Source organism: Ceratotherium simum, chromosome Y (assembly GCF_057802395.1).
Source record: "Ceratotherium simum simum isolate JZ-2026a chromosome Y, ASM5780239v1, whole genome shotgun sequence".
NCBI classification, from domain to species: domain Eukaryota; kingdom Metazoa; phylum Chordata; class Mammalia; order Perissodactyla; family Rhinocerotidae; genus Ceratotherium; species Ceratotherium simum.
The window spans coordinates 2,509,352-2,533,595 of NC_141941.1; the positions used below are offsets into that span (position 1 = coordinate 2,509,352).

Here is a 24,244-nt window from a genome sequence, read left to right on the forward strand (position 1 = left end):
TAGACACAAGCACAGGGAAAGAGGCAAAATGAAGAGGCAAAAGAATACATTCCAAGTAAGGGAACAGGACAAAACCCCAGAAAAGGAACTAAGTGAAACAGAAATGAGCAACCTACCCGACAGAGAGTTCAAACAAAGAGTGTTAAGGATGCTCACTGATCTGGGGAGAAGAATAGATGAACTCAGTGAGAACGTCAACAAAGAAATGGAAGATATAAAAAAGAACCAATCAGAAATGAAGAATACAATACTGGAAATGAAAAATTCATTAGAGGGACTCAAAAGCAGAGTAGAGGATACAGAAGAAGGGATCTGTGAGCTGGATGAAAGACTAGAAGAAATTACCCGAGGTGAACAGGTAAAAGAGAAAAGAATTAAAAAGACTGAGGACAGTCTAAGGGACCTCTGGGACAACATCAAGCGCACTAACATCCGTGTTATAGGTGTCCCGGAAGGAGAAGAGCGAGACAAGGGGTCAGAGAATCTATTTCAAGAAATAATAGATGAAAACTTCCCTAACCTAAGGAAGGAAACAGACATCCAGGTACAGGAAGCACAGAGAGCCCCAAACAAGATAAACCCAAAGAGGCCCACACCAAGACACATCATAATCAAAATGTCCAGAATTAAAGATAAAGAGAGAATCCTAAAAGCCGCAAGAGAATGTCAAGTTACGTACAAAGGAAACCCCATAAGGCTATCAGCTGACTTCTCTGCAGAAACCTTACAGGCTAGAAGAGAATGGCACGATATATTTAAAGTGCTAAAAGGAAAAAACTTACAGCCAAGAATACTCTACCCAGCAAGGTTATCATTCAAAATGGAAGGAGAGATCAAAATTTTCCCAGATAAGCAAAAATTAAAGGAGTTTGTCACCAAGAAACCAGTGCTACAAGAAATGTTAAAGGGACTGATTTAAGGGGAAAAGAAAAGACCACAAATAGGAAAAATTATCTGTTTCCATGATTAGAACATAATGGATACAAATGCACAACAAAGAGGTTAGATATGATATCAAAAACATGAGGGAGGAGGGGAGTTAAAGAGTAGAGCTTTCAGACAGAGGTCAAACTTAAGTGACCATCAATTCTGTATAGAAGAAGAAAGGAACAGAGAAGGACTACTAAAACACTGAGAAAAAAAAAAGTTAAAAAATGGCAGTAAGTACATACTTATCAATAGCTACTTGAAACGTCAATGGACTAAATGCTCCAATTAAAAGGCATAGGGTGGCTGACTGGATAAAAAAACAAGACCCATATATATGCTGCACACAAGAGACACACTTCAGACCTAAAGACACTCACAAACTGAAAGTGAAGGGATGGAAAAAGATACTCCACGCAAATGGCAATGAAAAGAAAGCTGGGGTAGCAATACTTATATCAGACAAAATAGACTTTAAAACAAAAACTGTAAAAAGAGACAAAGAAGGGCATTACATAATGATCAAGGGAACAATCCAACAAGAGGATATAACACTTGTAAATATCTACGCACCCAATGTAGGTGCACCTAAATATATAAAGCAATTACTAACAGACATAAAAACAGAAGTAGACAGTAACACAATAATAGTAGGGGACTTTAACACTCCACTTACACCAACGGATAGATCATCCAAACAGAAGATCAATAAGGAAACATTGGCCTTAAACGACACACTACAACAGATGGACCTAGTAGATATATACAGAGCATTCCATCCAAAAACCGAAGAATACACGTTTTTTTCAAAGGCACATGGAACATTCTCCAGGATTGCTCACATATTAGGCCACAAAACAAGTCTCCATAAATTTAAGAAGATTGAAATAATACCAAACATCTTTTCTGACCACAACGGTATGAAACTAGAAATCAACTATAGGAAGAAAATCAGAAAAGCCACAAATACGTGGAGATTAAACAAAATGCTACTGAACAACGACTGGGTTAACGAAGAAATCAACGGAGAAATAAAAAAATACCTGGAGACAAATGAAAATGAAAATACGACATGCCAGAATTTATGGGATACAGCAAAAGCGGTTCTAAGAGGGAAGTTTATAGCGATACAGGCCTATCTCAACTAACAAGAAAAATCTCAAATAAACAATCTAACAATGCACCTAAAGGAAGTGGAAAAAGAAGAAAAAACAAAGCCCAAAATCAGTAGAAGAAGGGAAATAATAAAAATCAGAGCAGAAATAAATGAAATAGAGACCAAAAAAACGATAGAAAAAATTAATAACACCAAGAGCTGGTTCTTTGAAAAGATCAACAAAATAGACAAACCTTTAGCTAGACTCACCAAGAAAAAAAGAGAGAAGGCACAAATAAGTAAAATCAGAAATGAAAGAGGTGAGGTTACAACAGACACCTCAGAAATACAAAAGATGGGCCGGCCCCGTGGCTTAGTGGTTAAGTGCGCGCGCTCCACTGCTGGCGACCCGGGTTCGGATCCCGGGCTTGCACCGACGCGCTGCTTCTCCGGCCATGCTGAGGCCGCGTCCCACATACAGCAACTAGAAGGATGTGCAGCTATGACACACAACTATCTACTGGGGCTTTGGGGAAAAATAAATAAATAAAATCTTTAAAAAAAAAAAAAAAAAAAGAAATACAAAAGATTATAAGAGAATACTATGAAAAGCTATATGCCAACCAATTCGACAATCTGGAAGAAATGGATAAATTCTTAGAATCATACAACCTTCCAAAACTGGATCAAGAAGAAGTAGAGAATTTGAATAGACCAATCACCAGTAAGGAGATCGAAACAGTAATCACAAACCTCCCCAAAAATAAAAGTCCAGGACCAGACGGCTTCCCTGGTGAATTCTACCAAACATTCAAAGAAGACTTAATACCTATCCTTCTCAAACTCTTCCAAAAAATTGAGGATGGGGGGAAGCTCCCTACCTCATTCTATGAAGCTGACATTACCCTGATCCCAAAACCAGACAAGGACAACACAAAAAAAGAAAATTACAGGCCAATATCACTGATGAACATCGATGCGAAAATCCTTAACAAAATACTAGCAAATCGCATACAACAATACGTTAAAAAGATTATACACCATGATCAAGTGGGATTTATTCCAGGGATGCAGGGATGGTTTAACATTCGCAAATCAATCAACGTAATACACCACATTAATAAAATGAAGAATAAAAATCACATGGTCATCTCAATAGATGCAGAGAAAGCATTTGACAAGATACAGCATCCATTTATGATAAAAACTCTGAATAAAATGGGTATAGAAGGAAAGTACCTCAACATAATAAAGACCATATATGAGAAACCCACAGCTAATATCATCCTCAATGGTGAAAAACTGAAAGCCATCCCTCTAAGAACAGGAACCAGACAAGGATGCCCACTGTCACCACTGCTATTTAACATAGTACTGGAAGTCCTAGCCAGAGCAATCAGGCAAGAGAAAGAAATAAAAGGGATCCAAATTGGAAAAGAAGAAGTGAAACTGTCACTATTTGCAGATGACATGATTTTATATATAGAAAACCCTAAAGAATCCACCAGAAAACTTTTAGAAGTAATAAACGAATATGGTAAAGTTGCAGGATACAAAATCAACATACAAAAATCAGTTGCATTTCTGTATGCTAACAACGAAGTAGCAGAAAGAGAAATTAAGAATACCATCCCATTTACAATTGCAACAAAAAGAATAAAATACCTAGGAATAAACTTAACCAAAGAGGTGAAAGATCTGTACACCGAAAACTATAAAACATTTCTGAAAGAAATTGAAGAAGACACAAAGAAATGGAAAGATATTCCATGCTCTTGGATTGGAAGAATTAACGTAGTTAAGATGTCCATACTTCCTAAAGCCATCTATAGATTCAATGCAATCCCTATCAAAGTTCCAACAACATTTTTCACAGAAATAGAACAAAGAATTCTAAAATTTATATGGAACAACAAAAGACCCCGAATAGCTAAAGGAATCCTGAGAAAAAAGAACAAAGCTGGAGGTATCACACTCCCTGATTTCAAAATATACTACAAAGCTGTAGTAACCAAAACAGCATGGTACTGGCACAAAAACAGACACACAGATCAATGGAATAGAATTGAAAGCCCAGAAATAAACCCACACATCTATGGACAGCTAATCTTTGACAAAGGAGCCAAGAACATACAATGGGGAAAAGAAAGTCTCTTCAACAAATGGTGTTGGGAAAACTGGATAGCCATATGCAAAAAAATGAAAGTAGATCCTTACCTTACACCATACACAAAAATTAACTCCAAATGGATTAAAGACTTGAATGTAAGACCTGAAACTGTGAAACTTCTAGAAGAAAACATAGGCAGTACGCTCTTCGACATCAGTCTTAGCAACATCTTCTCAAACACCACGTCTGACCGGGCAAGAGAAACAATAGAAAAAATAAACAAATGGGACTACATCAAACTAAAAAGCTTCTGCACAGCAAAGGAAACCATCAACAAAACGAAAAGACAACCTAACAATTGGGAGAAGATATTTGCAAACCATACTTCTGATAAGGGCTTAATCTCCAAAATATATAAAGAACTCATGCATCTTACCAACAAAAAAACTACCAACCCAATTAAAAAATGGGCAAAGGACCTGAACAGACATTTCTCCAAAGAAGATATACAGATGGCCAACAAACACATGAAAAGATGTTCAAAATCATTAACTATCAGGGAAATGCAAATCAAAACTACAATGAGATATCACCTGACGCCTGTCAGAATGGCTATAATTAACAAGACAGGAAACAACATGTGTTGGAGAGGATGTGGAGAGAAGGGAACTCTCATACACTGCTGGTGGGAGTGCAAACTGGTGCAGCCACTATGGAAAACAGTATGGAGATTCCTCAAAAAATCAAGGATAGAACTACCATATGATCCAGCCATCCCACTGCTGGGTATTTATCCAAAGAACTTGAAAACACCAATTTGTAAAGGTACATGCACCCATGTGTTCATTGCAGTGTTATTCACAATAGCCAAGGCTTGGAAGCAACCTAAGTGCCCATCAAGGGACGAATGGATAAAGAAGCTGTGGTATATATACACAATGGAATACTACTCAGCCATAAGAAACGATGAAATCCAGCCATTTGTGACATCGTGGATGGACATTGAGGGTATAATGCAAAGTGAAATAAGTCAGAGGGAGAAGGTCAAATACCGCATGATTTCCTTCATTAAGTAGTAGATAATAACAACAATAAACAAACACATAGGGACAGAGATTGGATTGGTGGTTACCAGAGAGGAAGGGGGGAGGGAGGAGGGTGAAAGGGATAATTCGGTACATGTGTGTGGTGATGGGTTGTAATTAGTATTTTGGTGGTGAACATGATGTAATCTATGCAGAAATAGAAGTACAATGATGTACACCTGAAATTTTTACAATGTTATAAACCAATGTTACTGCAATAAACAAAAAATTAAAAAAAAAAAAAAATAAAGATAAACAGATTTCAGATAACATGTCCTGCAGAGCAAGCCGTAATTAGGGGCTCAAGTAGACAACCTGAGATTTGATTCGGCTCTGGATGAAAAATCCTCTATGTTGGTTTTATTAAGTGACAGAGACAGAGCCACACAGGGACGAGAGCCGACTGACAATGGAGGTAGAGATTGGAGCGATGGAGCTATAAGCCGCGGAACACCAAGGATTGCCAGCAACACTGGAAGCTGGAGAGGGGCACGGAATGGATGCTACCTCAGAGCCTCCAGAAGGAATGAACCCTGCTGACACCTTGATTTCAGACTTCTGGCCTCCAGAGCTGTGAGAGAATAAATGTCTGATCATTTGTTCATTCATTCAAGAAATATTTATTGAGTGGCTGCCAAATGTCTGGAACTGTTATAGGTGCTGGAAAAACATCAGTAAGAGCAAGCACCTGGCTACCCGGAGCTCAGAGTCCAGCGGAGGAGACAGACAAGTTACACACGCAATAAACACTCTAGACTGTCAGCTGGTGACAAGCCCCGTGGAGAAAACCAAGCAGGCTATCAGGAGGGACTATGGTAGGGCTGCTGTTCCTGACAGAGGGCTCAGCGAAGTCCTCTCAGAGGAGATGGCCGTCAGAGACCTGAGTGAGTGAGGGAAGGAAAGTTCCAGGCAGATGGAAGGGCACAGGCAAAGTGAAGCAGGAGCCTGCCTGGCGCCTAGAGCTGTCAGTCTCAGACTTCTCCATCTCGGGTCTCCTGACATTCTTTAAAATTATTGCTGACCCCAAAATGCTTTTGTTTTTGTGAGTTATATCTATTGCTATCTACCACTTAGGAATGGAAACTGAGACATTAAAAAATATGTATGACAACTTATTAATCATAAACATTGTACGTCAACATAAAAAATAACATATTTTTGATGAAAAATAAATATTTTCTAAAACAAACAAAAAAAAATGTTCTAACCATCAAAAAGAGAATGGAAACTATGTGAAGTAATGGATGTGTTAATTAACTTGATTGTGGTGATCATCTTACAATGTATAGTAAATCATCAAATTATACACCTTTAAAAAAAAAATCACATTGTACAACCTAAATATATATGATTTTTATTTGTCAATAATACCTCAATAAAGCTGGAAAAAAAAAGGCGAGGAGATTAGCACACAGAGGGAACCATGTGAAGACACGGAGAAGACGGTCTACAAACCCAGAAAGTCCAGAGGCAGAGAGGAATGGAACAGATCCTTCTCCAGAGCCTTCGGGGGGGAGCCTGGCCCTGCCAATACCTTGACTTCAGACTTCTGGCCTCCACAACTGTGAGATCATCACATAATGTTCTTCTAAGCTCCTGAGTTTATGGTCCTTTGTTATGGTAGCCCCAGGAAACGAGCATGTCCCCCCATACGAGGTCACATCACGTGGCCACTCAGATGGTTCAAGTTTACTTCTAAGCTCCTGGGGTCTTCACCCTCCATCGTGTGAGTTATAAATTGTGTTGTGTCATGGAGTACAAGCTAAATGATGGCAGGAGAGGAACAACATTTGAAAATACAACTAGCGGTCAAGAAAATTGGGATGATGATGTCGTTTGTCTCTTCAAGCACTTAGAGCACCCACTCGCCTACTAAGACTTTGATAGATGATGCTACGTCACTAAGATGGGAGGTGACAGGTCAGAGAGGGGGTGTGATGGGCTTTCCTGTGAGTAAGAACTTAGGGTCATCTTTGTGACTTTTCGTCCTTATGAGCAAGAAGAAAAAGCGTCAAAGGGAAGAGACAATCACTTCTCACCCGTTACAAAGGCTATTATCAAAAAAACAGGAAACAACAAGTGTTGGTGAGGATGTAGGTAAGTGGTACCCTTGTGCACTGTTGGTGGGAATGTGAAATGGTGCAGCCTCTGTGGAAAATTGTGTGGAGGTTCCTCAGAAAATTAAACATAGAATCACCCTATGACCCAGCAATTCTACTCCTAGGTATACACCCAAAAGAAATGAAAGCAAGAACTTGAAGATATATTTTCACGCCCATGTTCATAGCAGCATTATTCTCAAGAGCCAAAAGGTGGACACCAACCCAAGTGTCCATCAATGGATGAATGGATAAAGAAAATCTGGTCTGTCCACACAATGGGATATTTATTCAGCCTTGAAAAGGAGGGAAAATTCTGACACCTGCTGCAACATGCATGAACCTTGAGGACATTATGCTCAGTGAAATAAGCCAGTCACAAAAGGACAAATACCATAAGATTCCAGTCATATGAGATCCCTAGAGGAGTCCAATCCACAGAGACAGAAAGTAGATGGTGGTGCCTGGGGCTGGGGAAGAGGAGATGGAGAGTTAGTGCTTAATGGAGACAGAGTTTCAGTTTGGGAAGATGAGAAAGTTCTGGAGATGGATGGTGGTCATGGTTGCACAACAATGTGAATGTACTTAATGACACTGCTCTGTGCACTTAAAAATGGTGAAGATGGTAAATTTTATGTGATGTATATTTTGCCACAATTAAAATTTTAACAAGCGCAGAAACAGAAGAGGCTAAGGGAGCAGAGTGTCCCCCATAGAAGGGAGATGCAGGAAGTGTCTAATGAACAAAGTCAAGGTAAGGTGACAAGGAATTGGGCAGAGGCTGGACAAAGGGCAGCTTTGGAAAGGACCCGGGAATCTGTAACCCTAGAGAGAGAGCTGAGTCTGAGCCGTATCCAGTTGGCGCTCTACTGCCAGGTAGAATGTCGCTCTCCACTTAGCAATTCCAACCTCAAGCTCACCTCCAGACCACGTCTGCCCGTCTTGCCAAGGGTTGCGCTTGTGTTTGGTGCCTGCCTGCAGACAGGCAGAAAGGAGTGGTACCTCAGGAGAGGACACAATATAGATACTTTGCAAAGGACTCTTCCAAAAAAAGATGCAATGACAGAAGCATTGATAGAAGAAACTCTACTTTGCAGGTTTAATGTAGAGAAAACAAAAAGTGAGTTCAATACAGTCTGCAAATGGATATGCCTGTCCACTCTCTCCCTCTCTTTGCACATTACCAAGCATGCACTAGCCTGTTTTATAAGCAGCGCATCTTGTCCCAGCTCTCCCAGGTCTAGTGGCGTGATGGGGATCTAGGGTTAGGCTCCTCAGCTCCTCCCAAGAACCCACCCCAAGGTCCTCTTGGGTCTCTTTTTGCTTCCCTTCCCCATGACACCTCCCTATGCTCAACCTGCAACTCTTTTTTCACCCAACAGACTCTCTCCTATTTCCCTATAACCCCTTGTGATCAAAACAAACTGACTGCCACTCAAATTTCAAATCCTAGTGAAGGAGTGGGGCCATGTTACACTGGCTCAGATAGAGATTTTGCAGTCCCTGGAACAGGCAGTCGGCAACTGGCCAGGAATGAAGGTATGGCAGGCAGGAAGGTACCGCAGGTGGCAGCGAATAGAAGAAAAGAAAGGAGGGGTTCTTCTCACACAGAGTAAAGTGGGAGGGGCTCACTCTTTCTCCTGGTCTTTTCAAGTTAGAGCCAATCACGGTACACAGAACCACCTGGTGGTCCAATGAGGAGCTTGTCCTTCTCTAAAGTCTCAAGACTGAGTTCAAGGCAGACTATTTTAGAAACATCGCTTCTCCCGCCATGCCCAACTGAGTCAACCTTGGTTGCTCGGGCTCATGACACTATAATTCTGCAGAACAATCAACTTATTGGCCCATTAATGGTGGATTTCCAGCCTGATAGCACATCCAAGGTCGCCTGAAGGCCGCCTGGCAGCGTAGCTCTTAGCTGATTTCAAGACCAGGTAGAGGTGACAGCAGGTAATTGTATACGCATCAGGTGCAGCGTCTCCACTTACATTTGGAAAGTGAGTCTCTTTTTGGCTCCATCCTAGTAAGGGGCACAGATCTGTGTAAATTTCCAGTTTCTAAGTAGCCACAGGTAGGCTGACACCTCCTTAGAGTAAAAGCTTCCTGAAAAAAGCCCCAACGCTTCTTCGATGTACAGAGGCATCAAGTGCTATAAAGAGCTTCAGACTGCAGTAAATATGCTAAGACAAGACAGAGAGCCCTGGACGTTATTCTGAGACTGCTGGTCCAGGCTGTGAATTATTCATGCCTCTGGTCTTATCTCTTTTCGCTCACTTGGCTCTTGGAGAGGGCAAGGTGACACCCATTGTTCTCAGTTTTCTCACTGTTATCAGTTCCACTATGGCGGGGTGTAGGACGGTGTGTTAACCAAAAATAGACAAGATGCTCTGTAAAGTACAGAGTCAAATGCTTATGTATTCTTAATCCCCCACTGCCTTCCATGGTGTCTGTACTGGGGTGAAGTGTGTTCCCCAAAATTCCCAAACCCCTGTGCTTGTAAATGGGATCTGATTTGGAAATAGGGTCTTGCAGATGTAATCAAGATGAGGTCATACTGGGTTAAGACAGAACTAATCCAATGACTGCTGTCCTTGTAAGAAGAGGAAGAGAGAAATCTCTCTCCACCACATGAGAACTCAGTGAGAATAAGGCCATCTAAAAGCCAGGAAGAGAGTCTTCACCAGGAACCGAATCACCAAGCACCCTGATCTTGGACTTCCAGCCTCCAGAATTGTGAGAAACAAATTTCTAATAAGGTCATCAATCCCATCAGATTAGGACTCCACTCTCATGACCTCATTTCACCTTAACTACCTCCTAAAAGCACTATCTCCAAATATAGTCACAATAAGGGTTAGAGTTTCAACACGTGAATTTTGGAGGGACACAACTCAGTCTATAACAATGGTAGTGACGGTGATAACGATAATGATGGTGATGCTGATGATGGTGATGATGATGATGATGGTGATCACAAGGATAATGATTATGATATGATGATGGTGATGGTGTTGAAAAGGTGGTGATAATGATAACTGGTGAAAGTAATGATGATGATGGTGAGGGTAATGATGGTGATGATGATGGTGATGGTGACTGTGATTATCATGATGATAATGATGATGATTATGATAATGGTGATGATGCTGATAGAGATGATGGTGATGAAGATGATAATGATAATGATGGTGATGGGGATGAAAAAGTCAGAAGCACCTCATATCTTCTCAGTGCTTACTATGTGCCAGGAATGGTTCTAAGGAAATACTTTCCAATGAGCAGATGCATCCATTCTTACCAACAACCCTATGGGCTAGGAACTATTCTCCTCATTTCACAGATGGGCAAAGCAGGCACACAGAGGCAATAACAACACGCCCAATCTCACAGCTTGGCAGTGTCATGGGTCCAATAGAGGCAAGTATCGCCAGAGCCACCCTTCAGTCCTAACCACTGCTTTGTGTTGCTTCCATGAATAGAGGGTGATGGTAACAGAAAGAGGTTTGACCTGGAAGTGGGAAGGTGCTACCACTTGGAAGTTGTGGGAACGTGGGCAGGTTATTTCACCTCTCAGAGCCTCAGATTCCGCATCTGTAAAATGAAGAGGTGGGGCTGGATGAATTCTAAAATATTGTGTGTGAAAGAGAGAGAGAGACAGACACACAGCGACGGCTTCAGGGATCCTTCACATTTCCCAGGCCCATGTGTCTATGTAGCCTTTGGGGAGTAAACCATAGTATTTCCTGACACACCAACACAAGAGGAGACAAGCCCCTGGCAACCGCTATTCTACTTTCTGTCTCTACAACTCAACAACTTTAGGTACCTCCTATAAGTAAATTCACAGAACATTTGGCCTTTTGTGTCTGGCATCTTTCACTTAGCATAATGTTTTCAAGGTTTGTTGATGTTGTAGCATGTGTCAGTATTTTATTACTTTGCATAGCTGAATAATCTTCCCTGATATGAATATATGTTCTGGCCAATTTTAATCAGCTCACAAAGCAGATGGTCTAGTTCACGGATGGACAAAGTTTGTCTGTAAATAGCCAGAGAGTAAATATTGTCAACATGGCGGGCCATCTGGTCTCTGTCGCACACACATAACTCTGCTATTGTAGCATGAGAGCTGCCATAGACAGAGTGTCAACAAACAATGCAAATGTGTTTCAATAAAACTTTATTTATAAAACACAAGTGGTGGGCCAGATCCCGCCGGCCATAGTCTGCCGAGCCCTGGTGTAGTGGAAGAATTAGACAGAGGGAGAGGAACGGATTTCAAAGCCTGGCTTTAATCCAACACTCTGATACCTGAGATACATCTCAGTCCTGTACCGTTTCTGTTTTCACATGCATGAAACGAAGGCCTTCGTCAGTTTCATGACTTAACTTGTTCATTCTCTATATTCCTAAATAAAGGATTTAAAAACATTAGAACCCACATCTCGGGCTAGCACATCTCAACCACAGTGTCACCTACAGAAGTCACCTCTGTGTGGTATTGCGAGCACTTGTTGCTGTGAATAAATTACACGGTTAAACAAGATTTTCAGGGTAAGCAAAGAGATACAAGAATAATTCATAAAAATTAAGTGAAAACCCATAGGCTTAAATATGATGTGGAAAATTTGGACTCATCATTTACTTTTCTCTTAAAAAAAAAATGTATTCTTTAACTCTGTCCACTAAGAATTCCTAGAAGCAATGAAACCCCAGTAGCAAAGAGCACCCAAGTGCACGCAGCCTGGTCTCCAAATACTGTTTCCCACCCAAGTGTCTAGGCCTCCTTGAAGAAGTGGCTGATTCCGGGGTGGAAGGAGGAGGACATATGAAAGCTTGGGCTTCTTCCAGTGAATGAACACAAGGAAAGCCAATGGGATGCTGACAAAAGGGTACAGGAGGCAGCTTGAGGGGATTCCTACACAGAAGGGACTGTTTTTTTTTTTTAATTGACACAAATTCCCATAACATACAATTAATCATTTTGAAGTGAGCAATTCAGGGGCATTTAGCACATTCACAATGTTCTGCACCCAGTACCTCTATTTAGTTCCAAAACATTTCATCAACCCAAAAGGAAACCCTGCACCCATTAAGCAGTCACTCCCTGCTAAGATGGGGTCAATATAAGCATCCAAAAAGAAAAAAAAAAGATTGTTTTGGATGAAAATGCATGAGATCATGTTTTTTGAGTGGAGAGGATTATTTTTAAAAAATGCATTGGCAGCATTTGAGGTCACTAAGGTCCCAGGTCACGATTTTGAAAACGCTTAAATAAAGTGAAAGAAGGAAGCATGCCTCCTGCCCTCTCGTCAAGGGCGGTATTTCAAAGTTACCCAGTGGTTGATGAGGGAAAGTGGTTCTTTATAGAAGAGTTCCAGCTGTGAAATGCAGAAGGGATGACCGAGCCAGAACATCACCATTTTGCCATCTCTCCTGGAATGCCAGAGCAAGGCAACCGCCATCGGTGGACCCAGAATCCACAGTTCCAACGTTGACGGGAGCAAGAGTGGACAGTTGGGAGGAAGGTTGGGCTGGTATCACCTGGACCCACAGAGCAACCATCTTCACTCCACTTACAGCAGGACAAGAGGTGTTACGTGCTTCTTGCCAGGACGGAAAAGCCACAACAAGAATACAGCACCAGCCATTTCTCAAAGAGAAAAAGGAAAGAAAGGAAGAAAGAGAGGGTTGGAGAGAGGGAAGAAGAATCCAATGACGCTGCTTCTAATGCAGTCCACAGATCTAACCACTGGTTTACAAGACATCCAGGGGACAGAAGAACAAAGAAAGTGACACCATGAAGAAGCAATCTGCCCAATCTAGACTGTGGGGCTTCCCACGGGGCAAATGGCCCAGTTCATTTGACAAATAAATGGCAGAAAGGAAAAAAAGTTGGAAGGTGCACTTTATGGATTAAATGGAGCTAAGAGACAAATCAGCCAAAGGCAGTGTGGAAACCTTGGTTAAATCCTCATTTTTGAGATATTTTGGGGAAATTTAATTTTGACTGGGTGTTAGATGATAGTAAGGATTTTTTTATTGAAATTTCTAAGATGTGATAATGGTATTGTAGTTGTTTTTTTAAAGTTCATAATCTGTTAGTGACAGGATGGTGGGTACTTCCTTTAAAATAATTCAAGAAACACAAATGGGAGAAAGGGTAAAAAGATCAAATTAGGTGGCAAGGCTTTGATGCCTAATGTTGGGGACACCAAGAGTAACTATCCTCTCTACTTTTCTCTCTGCTTGGAAATATGAAGTAACAATTGTAAAAGATTAGGTTCCATATTATCCTCAGCAAGATGCCAAAAATAAAAATCTAAGGGATGGTACTGAATTTAACATTTGAATTTAAATAGCTACAATAGAATAACCAAGAAAGAGCTGTTGCAGAGAAAGAATACCATATCTGAGAAGGTATCTTCTGTATTTTACTTATAAAATCAAATTAAATGTATCAGTAGCTTCTTTTGATCATTTCAAAAAATCAAGAATAATTCTAGTTCATCTCTAAATCTTTTAGGCGGGCTATGTGCATAATGTAAAATATGTTTGTAAAATAGTTTCATACAGCAATAAGAAATATCACTATAAGAAAACATGAGTTTTGTAAGATCAAGTTAGAAGAGAAAAACATCAGGGCTGGCCTGGTGGCGTAGTGGTTAAGTTCGCATGCTCTGCTTCGGCAGCCCAGGGTTCGCGGGTTCAGATCCCAGGCACAGACTGATGCGCTACTCATCAAGCCATGCTGTGGCGGCGTCCCACATACAAAATAGAGGAAGACTGGCATACATGTTAGCTCAGGGACAATCTTCCTCAAGTGAAAAGAGAAGGATTGGTGACAGATGGGCCAATCTTCCTCACCACAAAAAAAACAGAGAGAGAGAGAGAAAAACACTGTCTGTCACTGACAATCTAGGAAAAGCCTCATAAATCGAGTCACTATGAGCAAACGAGCATAAGATTCATAAAGTGAGGAGAGTACTTAATTACAACAAGCTTAAATACATTGTACCCCATGCTATAAAAAAATATGAGAAACACACTTCCCTCAATTATATGTTCAAAAATATTATTCGAGATGAAGTCGCTCTGTTTTGTTCCATCTATGCTGTAGTGATCCCTGGAGACTTTGGTGAATTGCTTTCCATTTTTATTCAAAAGTCATGGTTGGTGTGTGAATCCTGAACCAGAGGAGGGTCCGTGTGTATGTGCCTACGAGCACCGCCTCCCCAAGGCTGGCCCAGAAGACAGGGACTTCATTTAACAAGCCGAGAATGTCAAACAAAAAGGAGAAAAAAAGACCAAAAAAATATTTTTGCAAGCTACACTACCCACGACTAGAAAGACAAAGCTCTTTGTAAAAGCGATATATCAAGATGGTAACGAGGCTGTCTTTTCTGAGATTCAACACATTAAGTAAATTAATTGCTTGACGTTATATACTAAACTGCCTTCATCCAGTTAATCTTAAATGGACATAATGGATTAACTGGATAGAAACATGGTTTGCCAAACTTATAATCAAGTGAATATGTTAAACATTTTATTTCTGGAATCAGACTTCCAAATAAAATGATTAAAAAAAAAATAAATACAGGGTATACTATATATATATATATATATATATATATATATTTTTTTTTTTTTTTTAATATGCTGTGTATATACCACATGCTGCCAATAGGGGGTGGCACCAATGTGATAAACCAACTTTTTTAAAAAAAGTGAGGTCTTTTCTCTGTAAAAGCACGTCATTTTTATATGCTTTATTCTTAGAAATGGAATAGATGAACTTCTACAGGGGAAAATCACATTAAATTTTACAGCATTACAAAATGTTCACAGGAGGCCCCTTTCTAAAGACCATCAGAAAGACGAGTCATTTAGTGTGAAACTGCTCCCAAACCAAGTTTCCCCGCAATGCAAATGTTTCCACAACGTGGGGAATGTAGTCTTCATCTTACTCAACCCCATCTCTTTGAGTAATGGGACAGTATGGTGTATTTTCTAGGTCTGCCAGTTCAATGTGGAGCCACTAGCCACATGCAACTACCGAATACTTAAAACGTACTGAGGATCTGAAATTTTAATCTGATTTTAATTAATTTAAATTTGCATTTAAAAATCGATACTCAATGCAGTTACTGAAAGACTATTCAGTATTTTTGGAAAGCCTGGGCTTGTGACTCTGATTCTCCAAATGCAAATGTTATGGACTCTAAAGAAAGATCAAGTATGTATTTCTGATGAAAATTGAGTGCCTTAATTGAGATGCCCTGTGAGAACACAGTGCACACGCGATTTCAAACACAGCAAAAATTCACGTAAACTCACTCAACTTTTATAATGATATATGTTGAAATGATCATATTTGGGATTTATCAAATAACATAGACTTTACTATTAAAATGATCTACACCTGTTTTCTTTTTTAAAACATGGCTACAGGAAAACTTTAACACGTGAGGTCTGTGTTCTATTTCTGTCGGATGGCGCTGCTCTAGATAAAGAGAAATTTTAGGAACATAAATTACGATAATTGTCCAGAGGACCAGGACACACATCTTTGTCCCTCTAAATGGAATATTTTACGACTGCAGCTGTGACGATATTAGAAATAATATAGTCTGGTCTCTCTCGGGCTCTGTCGGGGTGTGCCTCTCTTTAACATCTAATTGTACTAGGCGACTTGGTGGGCACTGGGGCTAAGGGAAAAAGAAAGCTTACATTGTATTAGGGCATAAAAATAACAACAACAAAAACCACAGCAAAACAACCCCAAAACAAAACAAAACAAAACAACCTAGAAAAGTAATGTGTGATGTGAAGGAGAAAAAGAGCCGACAGAAAATGAGGAAGTTCCATCACCCACCTCCATTAGCCAGCTCCCTCTTACTCCCTTCTTTGGACTAAAAATCTACAGTTGCGATCAAAACCAAACCTTTAGACTCCAAGAGAAGACCCCAGTGCTTCAGGCGAGGGGTCCTATACTCCCGGCTTAATTGCATGGGATCTAAATTTTAAGCATTTTTCCTGTATTCTTTTTTTTTTGCTGAGGAAGACTAGCTCTGAGCTAACATCTATTGCCAATCCTCCTCCTTTTTGTCCCCCAAAGCCCCAGTAGATAGTTGTATGTCATAGTTGCACATCCTTCTAGTTGCTGTATGTGGGATGCGGCCTCAGCATGGCTGGAGAAGCGGTGCGTCGGTGCACACCTGGGATCCGAACCCGGGCCGCCCGTAGCGGAGCGCACGCACTTAACCACTAAGCCATGGGGCCGGCCCTTTTCCTGTATTCTTTATGGTAAACGCTGCATTGTTCTTAATGGAGGGAATATGCTCTCTATACATCACAGCAGTAAAAGACCATGAAAATGAAACACATAGGGTTTTGCAAATACATTAGCCTCACTTATGCTAATGTTGTACTTTTATACGTTATGTAGTGTATAATTACAGTCACGTGCCGCCTCACGACGTTTTGATCAATGGTGGACCACATATATGATGGTGGTTCTATAAGATTAGTAGTGGGCTATACAATCTAGGTTTGTGTGAGTGCACTCTATGATGTGCTCACAACAAAATCACCTAATGATGCATTTCCTAGAACGTGTCCCCGTGCTTAAGCAATGCATGACTATATACACATTAGCTGTAAACATTCTTCCCAGTTAAAGAGAGCATTCTGGATCACTGGAATGAATTAAGCTTAAAGGTATTTTAAACTAACTATGTAAGATTTTATTTTATATAATTCTTCTTAATATCAACTCTCTGGTGCTAACCATGTTGAGAACATTTGTCCCTGCAATTCCACTTTAAGAAATGTACATTATGCAGGGCTGGCCCCGTGGTGCAGTGGTTAACTTCAGCACGCTCCGCTTCGGCAGCCCAGGGTTTGCAGGTTTGGATCCCTGGTGCAGACCTACACACCACTCATCAAGCCATGCTATGGGGGCGTCCCATACACAAAATAGAGGAAGATGGGCAAGGATGTTAGCTCAGGGCCAATCTTCCTCACAAAAAAAAAAAAAAGAAGAAGAAGAAGAAGAAAGAAATATACATTATAGAATTAATCTGAAGCATAAATAAATATTTATGCCTAGTGTATGTCCTATACCTTTATTTACATAGCAAAACACTGAAACTAAGAATCTATTTGTTCAGCAAGGACTTTTTTGGTGTTTTGTTATCATCGGAAATAAAAAGCAAGACATAAATTTTTTTACAAAACTAAAGATGACCTAAATATGTTTAAATGTATAATCCTTTCTTGTCAAAGACGGTGAATTAAACAAATTCACCTCTGCTCCCTCCCAAAAGACAATGAAGACTGATAAAAAGTGTAACCCACAAGGATTAAGAAGGAACAAGGAGACAACAGCGGCACAATTTTGGAAGCTGCCCGGGAGATGGACCAGGAAAACTGGCTGCGCAGCCCTGAGAGTTGGAAGTGGTGGTCTGTTGCGAGTCCTGGACTCAGAATACACACGTGTATAAGTCTGATAAAAAGAGAAGCTAACTTACATCACCTCACACCTGTCAGAAGGGCTATCATCAAAAAGACAAGAGATAACAAGTGTTGGCGAGGATGTGGAGAAAAGGGTACCCTTGTACACCGTTGGTGGGAATGTAAATCGGCACAACCACTACGGAAAATAGTTTGGGGGTTCCTCAAAAAATTTAAAATAGAACTACCATATGATCCAGCAATCCCACTTCTGGGTATCTATCCAAAGGAAATGAAATTAGGATCTTGAAGCAGTATCTGTACCCTCATGTTCACTGCAGCATTATTGACCATAAACAAGACATGAAAACAGCCTATGAGTCCATTGACAAATGAAGGGATAAAGAAAAAGTGGCATATATATACAATGGAATATTATTCAGCCATAAAAAAGAAGGAAATCATGCCATTTGTGACAACAATGGACAGACCTGGAAGGCATTATGCTAAGTGAGATGAGTCGGACAGAGAAAGACAAATAGTTTATGATCTCACTTATATGCAGAATCTAAAAAAAAATACGAACTTATAGAACCAAAGAGGAGAATGGTGGTTGTTAGAGGCAGGGAATGGGGCTGGGGGAAATGGGTGAGAATGGTCACTTACTTGTCTACCAGTTTCTTAGCGAACCCAAAGTCGGTGAGTTTGATGTGCCCATCTCTATCCAGCAGTATGTTTTCCGGCTTCAAGTCCCGGTAGACAATCTCCTTCGAGTGCAGGTACTCAATGGCGCAGATGATCTCTGCGGAGTAGAAGAGCCCGGTGTTGCTGGAGAAGCGCCCGCGGTTCCGCAGGTAGCTGAAGAGCTCGCCGCCCGGCACAAACTCCATCAGCATGTAGAGGAAGCGCTCATCATGGTACGTCCAGAACCTGTGGGAGACCACCGCATGCGTGAAGGCTGCGCCATGGCTGGACATTAAGATCCAGGCATGGAGAGGTGTTAAGACATGGGCATAGATGGACATTAAGATCTGGGTATAGACAGATGTTAAGATATGGGCATAGATGGACATTAAGATCTGGGTATAGACAAATTGTAGATGTGGGCATAGATGGACATTAAGATCCAGGTATAGACAGATGTTAAGATATGGGCATAGACAGACATTAAAGTATGGGTGTAGACAGACGTTAGATGTGGGCATAGACAGACATTAAGATCCGGGTATAGACAGATGTCAGATATGGACATAGATGGACATTAAGATCCCAGTATAGACAGATGTTAGATGTGGCATAGATGGACATTAAGATCCAGGTATAGGTAGATGTTGACGTGTGTATAGACAGAAATTAAGATCATAGTATAGATAGACATTAAGATATTCATTTAGATGGACAGATGCTAAGATATGCCTATGGACAGATGTTAAGATTCGATACAGACAGATGTTATGGGTATAGACATGTTAAGACATGCATATAGGTAGAGGTTAAGACTCAGGTACAGACGGATGTTAAGATATGGATATAGGCCCCGTGGCTTGGTGGTTAAGTGAGCGCGCTCCACTGCTGGCGACCCGAGTTCGGATCCCGGGCTCCCACCGGCGCGCTGCTTCTCCGGCCATGCTGAGGCCGCGTCCCCCATACAGCAACTAGAAGGATGTGCAGCTATGACACACAACTATCTACTGGGGCTTTGGGGGAAAAAATAAATAAATAAAACCTTTAAAAAAAAAAAAAGATATGGATATGATACATGTTGAGATATCGGTATCCTGTGAAATGTGCAAAGGTCCCAGAAGTGATAAGAATAAATATCACGTTCTGATAACAAACTGGCTAATAGCTTACTATGGGCTGAATTGTGTCCCCAAAATTCATATGTTGAAGCCCTAACCCCCAGGACCTCAGAACATGACTGTATTAGGAGATGGGTCTTTAAAGAGGTGATGAAGGTCAAGTGAGGTGATTAGGGTGGGTCCTGATCCAATAGGACTGGGGTCCTTATGAGAAGAGGAGATGAGGACACAGACACGCATAGAGGGACGACCACGTGAGGACACGGGGAGAAGATGGCCATCTACACGCCAAGCAGAGAGGCCTCGGGAGAATCCAGTCCTGCCCACACCTGGATCTCAGACTTCCAGCCTCCAGGACTGGGAGACAATAAATGTCTGTTGTTTCAGCCTGTAAATACAGTCTGTGGTATTTGTTAGGACAGCCCGAGCAAACTGATACACAGTGGGCAGCTCTCCAGGGATCACACCCAATTCAGTCACCCCAGTTCTGTAATCAAGACTGGAAATTTACAGTAAATTAATGGATTCCCTTCCAAACACCTGCCGGGAAAAGGTGGCCATTAAAAAAGTCCCAAGTAAGAGATTTCTAAGCAATTATGGGTAGGAGATTGCCCGAGAGAGGCAGAAGAGATGCATCCTCCTTGCAAAGGCGTTGATGAGCTCTCTGAATGGAAAAAAGGCAGCAGCGAGGAATTTAGGAGGAAGGAAGAGTGTGGATGAGAGAAGAGAGGAGATGCTGAGTCCCATCTGTATTTTAGAAATCTTGGCAAAATGAACAAAAAAACAAGTCCGTTCTTGGGAGATCAGCAGTGATGGAGAAAGAATGTTTTCCCATAAAGAAGACGTGGGGAAAAGAGAAATGAGCTCCGGAACTAAGGACTAGGTTTTCGAGAGGATTTAGGAAGTATGAGGATGCCTATGATAGAATAAGCATATGTGAGGTCACCCAATGAAAGCCACCCTGCAAGATCGGGGACCCACAGGATGACGCTAAGCAAGATCACGCTATGGGTGTCAATGCTGCATTGGTCTCTCTTGCGTCTTCTCAGATCATGACGGTAGGACTCGTGCTTCCCTCCAAAGCTGATCCCAATGGGCTGTGTCCATCTGGGCTTCACCGAAAACAAAATGATGCCCAAGAAACCAGCCATCCTCAGAGGAGGATGCTCAGGGCACCATCTACCAGAGTGTCTTGCCTGCTGGGATGGGCCATTCCAATGAAATAAAGTAAAACAAAGACAAAGCATTTGGGGAGACAGCTTGCAATGACCTAAAGATTAACTCAAAGGAAAATACAGAGAAGCACTCATGTGCAGTGGTCAGGACAACGTGAATTAATGCAAATAAATCTAAAAATGTGGCTGTAGAGAGGAATGAAGCCCCATCATAGACACAATAAACTTTTCGAATCCAAAGGAGAGCATTTTAATAAGGAAAAAAAAAAGACAGCACATTGCTCTGACTTTCAAATGAGTGTTTATTTTGCTAATCACAATGTTCATTTGTATTAGTGAAGTATGGGTCACATATACAAACGGGTTTTTCACTAAATGCATTTAAACGTGCAGACCCTTTGCATTAAGGATGCAGTTGGGAGAAAATACCTATGCAGAAAGAGGGGTTGCCTAAATGCCGTCCTTTCTCCATGTTGCTACCAGATTTCTGCCCCTCAGCAGCAGGACTGCCCAAGGATACCATCTTCAGGGAGAGCACCATCGGTGACTAGCAGGCATTTCCTTTCTTCCGTTCCTGAAAGCTGTGCATCTGTCTCCTGTTTCCTCTTCTCACTTCTTGCAGCTCAGAGGCTCAAGATTTGCGGTGCGGAGGCATGAAAGGACAGAGGCAGCAGGAAAAGTGTTTTGTGGGTTTTCACTGCTGCCGTTACTTTCTGGAGAAAGCTACAGTTAGAAAGACTAACCAGACACCTGCTTTCCTTATATCATTTCAAGTCGAGATGAGCCATTTCTTTGGACCACATCCCCTATTCCCTGCCAGACAAGGCAGGGACATTGTGACGCTTCAATATAAGCGCACAGTATTTCACACGCATGACAGCCACACTGGGCTGTGTGGGTGAGCTTAGAACCCCAGGACGATTTCACTGTTCTGGTGGGAAATATGGTCTAGGGTCCGAATGGCAGCTGGCTGGGGAACTTGTACACTGAACCTCTACGTAAGCTGGTGACTTGCTGGATTTCTTTGGGGCAGGGTGGATGGCAAATTTAGCTAGAATTCACTAGGACAGACCTGCAGTTCTGGGATTTGGGAGAATCATTGAGTCCTTGAAAAGACGTTAAATGGTCAAAACTATCCAAACAGCACTACCATTTTCTACAACTGTGGATTTGGTTGAAAAGTTAGGAGAATGAATACAACCCCATCTCCCCACACTCAAATATGTAAGCACAACATATTCATGCACACACACTCCACAAGCATGCACTCACACACCCCTCATTGATTAGGATGCACCCGTTCTTTGGATATATCCTGTAATCACTCCTATTGATCCATGACCAGGATAATAATCTGCCCATATCCTTTCTCAGTTCTTGAAAACAATGCACCACAATGTCCCAATGCAACCCAATTCCACCCTTCAAGGGCATCAGAGATAATTAACAATGGGAGATTAGAACAGAGCCAAGAGAGGGTTAGCAGTTAAGGAAAGACAGAAAGAACTTTCGGGATTAAGCAACCAAGTGGAGTACAACAGTATGGATGGAGACCGGGAGATTCTGGCAGGAGCAGTGGGTCAAAGATCTCAGATTCGGTCACCTGTGTTCCAGCTGAGTCACAACTTCATCCATCCATACTGATCAATATCCACCCATATTGATCCATCATCCACAGTGATCAATAGAGGAAAAGAGTTAGCAACCAGTGTCTACTATTCTGCTCCCAAGTCCAACGTTTAGGTTTTCTCGCCACACTACCAAGCAGTTCTGCAACACCAGCTGGGTGTCCTACAGGTCAACTCAATTCTGACACTATCTACCTGGAGATGGCATCAGATCCCACAGGTAAAGGGCTGAGTCCCACAAGACTGCTCCCCACTTCAGGTGCCCATCGCAAGTCCAGGTTGTCACCGGTGCTTCTGACTAACCAGCTATAGATCACAAGTTTCCACGACACTCTCTTTGGGTTCCAATAACTTCCTAGAGCAATGACAGAACTCAAAGAAACCTTTTACTTACTAGATTACCGGCTTATTATAAAAAGAGATAACCCAGGAACAGCCAGATGGAAGCGATGCAGATGGAAAGGTATGGGAACAAGGCATGGAGTTTCCACGCCCTCTCCCGGTATACCACTCTCCCCAAATCTCCACATGTTCACCAACCCAGAAACTCTTTGAACCCCATCCTTTCAGGTTTTTATGGAGGCTTCATCACACAGGCAAGATTGATGCAACCATTGGCCATTGGTGACTGAACTCAGTCTCCATCCCTCTCCCCTCCCCAGAGGTCATCTAGTAGGACTGAAAGTTCCAACCCTTTAATCACAGGGTTCGTTCCCCTGGCAACCAGTCCCTATCTTTAGGAAAGGTCCAAAAGTCACCTCATTAACATAACAAAGACACCTTTATGGCTCTTATCACAGGAAATTCCAAGGATCTTAGGATCTCTTTGCCAGGAACTGGGAGAAGAACCAAATACATATTCCTTACTACAGACCACAGTATCACAGTCACCAACGTCAAAGACAAGTGATTGAGTGGAGAGAACTATACTGACGTATAAAGATGTATGAAGATATGTTTGTTCCACAAATATGTTGATAAAATCAAACAAAACGTCATGCCTAAGATGTAATGCCTGAAAAAGGCACTACATATTAAGTGGGCTGTCATTTTTACCTACACACATCACACTCATGTGCAATCGGTCATCAGCATCCTTGAGAAGGAATAGCTTTCATAAAGGTACTGCATAACGAGTAAACTACAGCTATGAAAAAAAATCCTGGAAGGTCCTTGTTCCTCTGTCCTTCTCCAAATCACTGAAGTCACAAAAATACCATAAGTAAGAAAAAAAAAATTCCTCTGAGACCTCTTTCCTTCAAATCTCCATCATAAGACTTTTCTTATATGGAGAGAATTGTCAAGAGTTGGGTGTTACTGATAAGAACCAAAATACTCAAAGAGATACCAACTTTACTACCCCCAAAATGTTTACAATCATTAAGTCATCATTTGGGGCTTGTAGGGTGATAGGGTGAAGTGTAGGTGGCCACAAATGAATTACAATCTGAGTCTAGAAAATTAGAAACAGGATGAATTGCAACAGCCAATCTGTTGGTCAAATAATTCTCACTGATGGCAGGACTCCATCCTTTGCAAGGAGTCTATCAAAAATAAGTCTGAGGGCAGAAAGGGATGTGAGGGTTTATCACACGTGATAGGAGAAAAAGAGGCATGTTCTGGATCGGAAATTCATTGTGTGCATTATTAGTTTTACTCAGCAACATCAATCAAGAACTCATAAACCACGTTCTTTCTCGACCTCCACAACTCATTGCTCCTTTCTTCATTTAGTGCATAACTTTGAGGAAGGACCCACTCTGTGCCAGGTAACGTCCTGTCTTGGACATATGGAAATAACGGAAAGGGTAGATCCTATTTAGACTATCATGAGCCTTGTGGGCTAGCAGGGGAGCTAGATCTA

The 24,244-nt window shown here is 41.4% G+C and overlaps 1 protein-coding gene across 1 annotated transcript in view; it reads right to left on the minus strand.

Annotated features, from left to right (window-relative positions):
* LOC101401191 (protein kinase cAMP-dependent X-linked catalytic subunit) overlaps positions 1–24,244 on the minus strand; it is a 104,090-nt gene that overhangs the window by 33,917 nt on the left and 45,929 nt on the right. Inside the window, exon 3 of the mRNA XM_004440752.3 lies at positions 18,442–18,705. Within this exon, the coding sequence (XP_004440809.1) occupies positions 18,442–18,705 (264 nt within the window). The remainder of the gene's footprint in view (positions 1–18,441; positions 18,706–24,244) is intronic.